Source organism: Perca fluviatilis, chromosome 10 (genome assembly GCF_010015445.1).
Source record: "Perca fluviatilis chromosome 10, GENO_Pfluv_1.0, whole genome shotgun sequence".
NCBI lineage: Eukaryota > Metazoa > Chordata > Actinopteri > Perciformes > Percidae > Perca > Perca fluviatilis.
Genome location: NC_053121.1, coordinates 33,436,149 through 33,444,406, shown reverse-complemented (window position 1 = coordinate 33,444,406; position 8,258 = coordinate 33,436,149). Strand labels below are relative to the sequence as shown.

General features: G+C 38.4%; 1 protein-coding gene across 1 annotated transcript; it reads left to right on the top strand.

The window, feature by feature from the left end:
- Positions 1-3,620: 3,620 nt before the first annotated feature.
- On the top strand, positions 3,621-6,302 carry LOC120566347 (the record flags this gene model as incomplete). Its single annotated transcript, XM_039812727.1, is given in 2 exon segments — positions 3,621-3,784; positions 4,442-6,302. Coding segments are annotated over 2 exon segments (1,827 nt in total), but the record flags the coding sequence as incomplete, so codon positions are not given.
- Positions 6,303-8,258: the final 1,956 nt, after the last annotated feature.

Genomic DNA, 8,258 nt, shown 5'->3' with positions numbered 1-8,258 from the left:
CTATGACTTTAAAAGAATTTTCATAAATACTTTTTTTTTACATTTTATTTTCTAGGTAATTTAAGGTAAAGTCATCTGTTGCATTATAATTGTCAAAGTGCAAAGTCAGCATGTGTTGCAATATCAACGTCAAAATATGTCCAAATGCGTATTTTTGAACTCGATTTTCTCAATAATTCTACAGTAAATATGGACATTTGGGGCATCATTGGAAACATTTTAATCTATAGTATGTGAATCAGGTGAGAAATCCAACGGACAACCATTTTTGGCCGTTAGGGGGCAGTGCAAAGTCAGCATCTGTTGCAACAGCAATGTCAAAATATGTATTTTTGAACTCGTTTTTCTCCGTAATTCTACAGTAAATATGGACATATGGGGCATTGATTTGGAAACATTTTAATCTATAGTATGTGAATCAGGTGAGAAATTCAACGGACAACCATTTTTGGCCGTTAGGGGGCAGTGCAAACTCAGCATCTGTTGCAACAGCAATGTCAAAATGTGTATTTTTGAACTCGATTTTCTCAATAATTCTACAGTAAATATGGACATATGGGGCATCATTGGAAACATAATAATCTATAGTATGTGAATCAGGTTAGAAATTCAACGGACAACCATATTTGGCCGTTAGGGGGCGGCAGAAACTCAGCATCTGTTGCAATATCAACGTCAAAATATGTCCAAATGCGTATTTTTGAACTCGATTTTCTCAATAATTCTACAGTAAATATGGACATTTGGGGCATCATTGGAAACATTTTAATCTATAGTATGTGAATCAGGTGAGAAATCCAACGGACAAGCATATTTGGCCGTTAGGGGGCAGTGCAAACTCAGCATCTGTTGCAATATCAACGTCAAAATATGTCCAAATGCGTATTTTTGAACTCGATTTTCTCAATAATTCTACAGTAAATATGGACATATGGGGCATCATTGGAAACATTTTAATCTATAGTATGTGAATCAGGTGAGAAATCCAACGGACAAGCATATTTGGCCGTTAGGGGGCGGCAAACTCAGCATCTGTTGCAATATCAACGTCAAAATATGTCCAAATGCGTATTTTTGAACTCGATTTTCTCAATAATTCTACAGTAAATATGGACATATGGGGCATCATTGGAAACATTTTAATCTATAGTATGTGAATCAGGTGAGAAATCCAACGGACAACCATTTTTGGCCGTTAGGGGGCGGTCCAAAGTCAGCATCTGTTGCAACAGCAATGTCAAAATATGTATTTTTGAACTCGATTTTCTCCGTAATTCTACAGTAAATATGGACATATGGGGCATTATTGGAAACATTTTAATCTATAGTATGTGAATCAGGTGAGAAATTCAACGGACAACCATATTTGGCCGTTGGGGGGCAGTGCAAAGTCAGCATGTGTTGCAATATCAACGTAAAAATATGTCAAAATGTGTATTTTTGAACTCGAGTTTCTCAATAATTCTACAGTAAATATGGACATATGGGCCATCATTGGAAACATTTTAATCTATAGTATGTGAATCAGGTGAGAAATTCAACGGACAACCATTTTTGGCAGTTAGGGGGCAGTGCAAAATCAGCATCTGTTGCAACAGCAATGTCAAAATATGTATTTTTGAACTGGATTTTCTCCATATTTCTACAGTAGATATGGACATAAAAAATATTGCACCTACACCTCACAGTATGGCAGTCTCCAAGCCATGAAAATTTGTGACTTTTTAAATATAATTTCCAAGATTGTTGGCTTTTATTCAGACAGATTCAGCACAAACAAGTGTCAGGAAACAATTTTGAGAGACAGGAGGGACTGGGAAATGCACTTGGGATAACCAAGTGTGTCAGGACACTGCCTTTTATTTATTAAACCTTTTATTTACTCACTCTTTGCCAGTCATTCAAATCAGGGACCTGTGCCTCCCCTCCGCATTTTGAAACCATTAGAAAATGAATAATGCAGAAGACAAGGAGATAAAATAATTAAATTATATTAGATTAAACTTTATTGACATTGTGCAGAGTACAAAGACAACAAAGTATAGTCCGGACAATAAATATAGTACAGTCTAGACATTAGTGTGCAGTTGATTTACAAAAGGTGGTTAAGAGTAATATAAATTAAAGAGAAATATGTGCAGTCTATTAGCAGTTATAGAATAGCAGAATAAGTATGGCTATGTAATATGAAGAACATGTACATATGTGCAATGTAGGAACAGTAACATTATAATAGTAATACAAACAATATAGATACTGTATATGTATCTATCTATATCTATGTATAACAGTATGTAGGATACAGTCATGTGCAGTGTGGTAACCATATTCATGTGCAGTTTGGGAACCAGTACCATTGTAGTGTAGAAATAGTAATAGTAACACTAACTAGTAAGAATAGGCTAGGTGTATGTGAAGGATGAATAGTATGAAGAGCAATAGAATATGGCTATGTATAAGTGTAGTTAAGGCCTACGTTTGTAAATAAATAGAACGCTATGGGTGGGATACGGAGATTGGGGGCTTAGTTGACCGGTTGTCACCGGGATGCACAGCTGTACAGTAGGGTGACAGCCCCAGGGAAGAAGCTTCCTCTGAACCTGCATAAGAGAAGGAGATAAAACAATTTAGAGGAGATAAAACAATTGTAAGGAGATACTATATATATATATATATATATTCACATACATACATATACACACACACACACACACAGAGTATTCTCATTCAATGTGTTTCTTTATTTTCATGACTATTTACATTGTAGATTCTCACTGAAGGCATCAAAACTATGAATGAACACATATGAAATTATGTACTTAACAAAAAAGTGTGAAATAACTGAAAACATGTCTTATATTTTAGATTCCTCAATGTAGCCACCCTTTGCTTTTTTTGATAGCTCTGCAAACCCTTGGTGTTCTCTCAGTGAGCTTCAAGAGGTAGTCACCTGAAATGGTTTTACCTTCACAGGTGTGCTTTGTCAGGGTTAATTAGAGGAATTTTTTCCCTTATTAATAAAAAAAGCAAAGGGTGGCTACTTTGAAGAATCTAAAATATAAGACATGTTTTCAGTATATGAAAATGTTTATATATATATATATATAAAGCTGTGATCTGCACTGATGCAGAATAGCTCGATTTTGCGATAAACACTGCCACCCAATGGCTGAATCAGGCATTTTTAAGGTGGAATCGAAACTTAAAGTGAACCGGGGCGAATATGGAGCGAATGTGGAGCCAAGTTCAGCGTCGTCTAAAATTAAGTGATTAAACAGAATAAGAGCTGAATATGTGCTGGAAAAAACCTGAATCAGTCCTAAAAAAACGTTTGTAATATAATAAACATATTTGTTTTTGAAAAGAAACAAAGTTACATGAACTCCAGCTGCCATATATCTCTGAATTTAAGGGCATTATTTTGCCTTTTTAATTTGCAATATTAGGGAACTGGTTTCTAATATAACCAGTTAATTTTAACCATGATAAATCATAAGGCATATGATAAAACCTTTAGGGTTTCGCTTTGTTTTCAGTTGTTTAGAATTAGAACACAGAAGCTGCCATTAAATGTCTCCATTAGCCTACAGGCGGTATTAAACTGTGTGTTTTCCTTCCAGCTGACACAGGTTCACCTGGCCCAGGTGTCTACGAGGATCATCGGGGTGGTGTCCGAGCTGGTGTCCCAGGTGCTGGTCCCGGCCCTGACGGTCCATCTGCAGACCCAAGATCCCTCGGAGGCTTCATCCAGCAAAGAGGAGGAGACTCAGTGCAAAGACAGAAGGTAGAATATCCACCTCTCATCCCTGAATAGGCCTCTAAATGATCCTACAGTGTGTATATTAATACGTAACAACAGCAGGATTGTCTGTGGATCAGACAGCTGTTTTAGTTAACAGGGAAACAAGACATTTTAGGATGAGTCTTCCCGTAGAGTCTTCTTTTACTGATGAAAAGAGAATCCTGCTGAAATAACGTGTCAATTAATTGATGAGAATGATTAGTTGTTCATTTTTTGGGTAAAAAAACAGTTGTTTGTAACAGAAAATTAGCAATTTTTTTCTGTTTTACATTATTTAAGATTAATTTTGTACATGTTATATATTTTTGATATATTTTGTAATGTTGGTCAGATAAAACTAGCAATTTAAAGATGTCTCTTTGGCCTCAGGGAAGTTTTTTTTCCTTCATTATTTGATAGACTTTTATTATTATAGACAATTAATCAAATAATCCAAAGGTTAATCGATAATGTAAATAATTGTTAATTGCAGCCCTAAAAGAGAAATTTCTGCTCATATTTTTGCTTTGATTGAGGTTGTGACTCAATCAAAGGTTACTGTGTGGAGCACTGGGCAAATATGCAATTTGTACTATCATTAAGAAAACTTCCAAGTGTGATTCAACTAATCAATAACGGTTTCTTTCTTTCTTTGGGTAGCTCTACCTCCCGAATGTCAGCCGGTAGCATGCTGGGAGAAGTGGCGCAGCAGGTGGACCAGGGCCAGGAACAGGCAGCAGAAGCCAAGTCTGCCTCAAAAAAGTCTGTGAGCTTTGTAGACGGGGCCCTCTGTGAATTAGGATCATGGCAAGACATCGAAAGTTTTTTGGATCCGGCAACAGGGGAGGTGATGTCAGCCATCGTTCAAAGCTTGGACACCTGTCCAGAGCTGACAGAAGGCCCTGTTAGCAGACTCCTAAAAAACATCACCATGCAAATTCAATTGTTAAAAGGGACCAGGGAAGAGACAGAAAAACGATCTTTGAAAGAGTTGGATTTGGACTTGTACTGCTGCAGCTGCTGGTGGTACCTTCATGAGAAACTTCAGAGCTGCACCAGCAAAGTAAAAGAAGCCTTTAAAAAAAGCCCAAACGATAAAAGAGCTCAGGAGGCAAGTTCTGAAGTCGGACATGGTGACGGGTCGCCTTTTCAGGACAAGGCAACAACTTATCCGATGACTGTGTCCCCTGAGGAGGTTGTCAAAGAACTTTCATGCAGCAGGTTTCGAGATATCTGCCTGCATATACTGAAGGGATTCCTCATGAGGTCACTGCTCATGTTTTCCCCGTATTGTTTCAAGGGAAGGGCCATCATGCATGAACCCAACGTGGACTCTGTGGCCTCAGATATGTTGGACACTGTGTTAAACAGTGTAAAACAATTGTCGGAGCCACAGCCAAGGAAATGGACCTTCCCATGGCAACGGTCCGAAAACACCAGCGTGTCTGAGAAACGTTTTGTCACCACAGCCGTGGCGCTTAAAACCAGTTTGCAGGAGACGATGCGGAAGTTTTATAAGTCCTACAAAGAGGCTTCGGACAAACTGAGGGAGGACGAAAAGGACGAGGCAAGGAAGGTGTTGTCTGATCTTCTTTCCAACACAAGTGATGAAAAAGCTGAGGACACCCAGGAGGGAAGTAGTATTCAGAGCTTCCACAGCACAGCGACTGGTTTATCGGAGTCCGTGGTCAACAGCATGGCAGGCGTGGTGAAGTCTTTCCTGGATGAAACGGAGCGGTCGTTGAAACAAGACGACAGCAGCGCCCTGGGTGACGACGCAGCACTTACCGTGCTGGAAAAGCTGATCAGCCAGGACAAGCTGTTCACCTTCTCCAAGATGCTGGCAGACAAGCTCGCTAGCATGTTTGACGAACAGGCACAGAGTGCTCCTAGGTCGCTGGCTCCCGGCAGAAAGGCGTGGTCCGATTCAGAACTCAGCCAGCCGACAAGATGGTCTGTCGGTGTCATCACGCCCACTGAGCAGGTGTACGTCTTCGTCGAGGAAGCCATAAAGCGCCTGATGACATCGCTCATCTTCCCTCCGGCATCCTGGGGAATGGGTAGAATGATCAAGGTCCAAAGCGGCTCTTCAACCGAACCTGACTGGGAAGAGTCGTCGAAGAAGTACGAGGCCTCCATACAAGCCTACTGTATGCTGATCGCCCAGCAGGTGATACAGATCCTCGGCAGCGCGCATGCTTCCTCCAAGCTCCAGCAGGCAGTCGTTGGGCCGAAGAAAAAGAAGAACATCATCCATTTCATCCAGGAACTTAAAAACAAGATCACGAGGAATTGTAGGACTTGGACCAACAAGGAGGTCTAAGACGTCCAGCTGGCTACAGAGGACAGACAAGTCATTTTAACATTTACTGCATTACTAAAGACTTCACCCTGGAGCCCTACCTGTCCCCACAACCTCCACCCTTCCTCAGCTGCCTACATGTTAAAATGACTTGCTGGCCCTAAGTCTTCTAGGAAATGGCACCTTTACTTATCCATATTAAATAAAGAAATGATTTAAATTTCATCAGCATTTGACATTTTTTTGTTGCATTTTATACACTAAAAGATGGAAAATGGAAAAAAGAGATAAATTGATAATAAAAAAAGGTAGTTTCAGTAGTATTTGTTGGTATGTGTGACACAATCTCTATCAGATAAAGAACTGTTAACTGTAACTTTTGCAGCTCTCTCCAAGAAACTCCCAAGGATGTAAACGGCTGCTTATAAACTCATCAACCTACACTCGTCTATTTGTCCACTGAACAAGTATTTCATTGCCTAGTTCTGTCTTAAAACATTACGAGCATCTACTCACCCTTCTTTACAAATTTAACTCTCTATTTTCTCTAAATTACTTTGTAAAAGTAAAAGATATTTTGTAGGAAACTGAAAGGGTTGCTAAGTTGGCAATACTTACATGTATAAATTCATAAATCATATTCTGTCAGGTTCAGGGGGATGTCCTGCTACTCTTCTTACAGCATGTTTTACTGGCTCTTGGTACATTTCCTTGACATTTTTTTTATTGTAAAATGGTTACATTTGAGCACTTCCTGCGCTACATTTTTAAGAAAACGTTTCATGTTGACATTCCTGCACACACTTGATCTTGAATTTCAGTTTGTGGAAGAAAATAAGAAAAGGGAAAGTCATTACAGTTTAATTTACCCATAAGATGTTCCCACCATTCCAACAAAAGCCTGTAAAGGAAAATTTGGTCACTAGTGTTTATTGAAGGACATGAAAAATGTTGCCTACGTACAAAATTCACTTATTTCTTCTTTTTACAGCATGCAAACAATCTAACAGTGGAAAAAAATCTGAAGTTACTCGTTTTTGTTAGGAAGGAGTAATACTACTAATGCATTGTGTTGTTTTGTTAGCTTCTTAACCCTCATGTTGTCTTCGCCATCGTCCATGAACTTGTCATTCTGGGTCAAAATTGAAAAATGCGGGGTTTTTTACTTTTCAGACTTTTTTTATGCTTTTGGCCAGGTTTTTGTCCTTTTTTCAACGCTTTTTTTTATCATTCATGGTCAATAGACCTAATAAAATGACATTATACCTAATTTTTGAGTTTGAAAAACAGATATTATGAATTAGTTTGACTAATAGAATAGTTAAGATCAGAGGATGTTGAGTGAATCACAGACTGGTTTGACAGTTTGGTCAGGATGTTGTTTTGAAACCATTACATTTTTTTTTTTCAATGCCATTTTAAACAAAACACCCAAAATTCAGTGGAAGTAATCATTAATCTTACCTGCAAAGTACGTGGATGCATGGATGTATGGGTTCCATACAACGTACATGCATGCATCCATGTTATTTTGCGGCAATTTGGTTGTTAAGAAACCCATATTTCTGATATAAAAAACGTTGAAAGTGGGTCAAATGTGACCTGAGGACAACACAAGGGATAACCTCAGTCACAGGGCTTTGTGATTGGGGTAGATTTATGAAACTCCTCTGCCTTTTGGTTATTCAGGATGGCAAAACTGGTTTGGAAACTTTGCAGCCGTGGTTAGGTTTGCTTATTTGAGTGGTCACTAAGTTATGTGTGCCAAAGCCACAGCTGACCATGAAGTGTCAATCATGCAAAGATTTTTTTCCATGTTGCATCAGACTGGTTCAAATGTTCTCCAAAGACAAATGACTATAAAAAAAAGACATATCTAAGTCAGTTCATGTCTTCTTGTATTTTATTGAGGATAACACGTGTTCACATGAGAGGAGAAAACAGTAAATCTCAGGAAGATAAATGTCAAAGCAAAAGAGAGTAAGGCAAGGCAAGGCAGCTTTATTTGTATAGCACATTTCAGCAACAGGACAATTCAAAGTGCTTTACATAAAACATTAAAGAGCATTAAAAACAATTAAAAGATCAAAAACATAAAATACGAGAATAAAATTTACAGTGCAGTATAAGAAATTAACAATTATTTAAAGAAAGGCAACATCAAAAGGGAAGGTC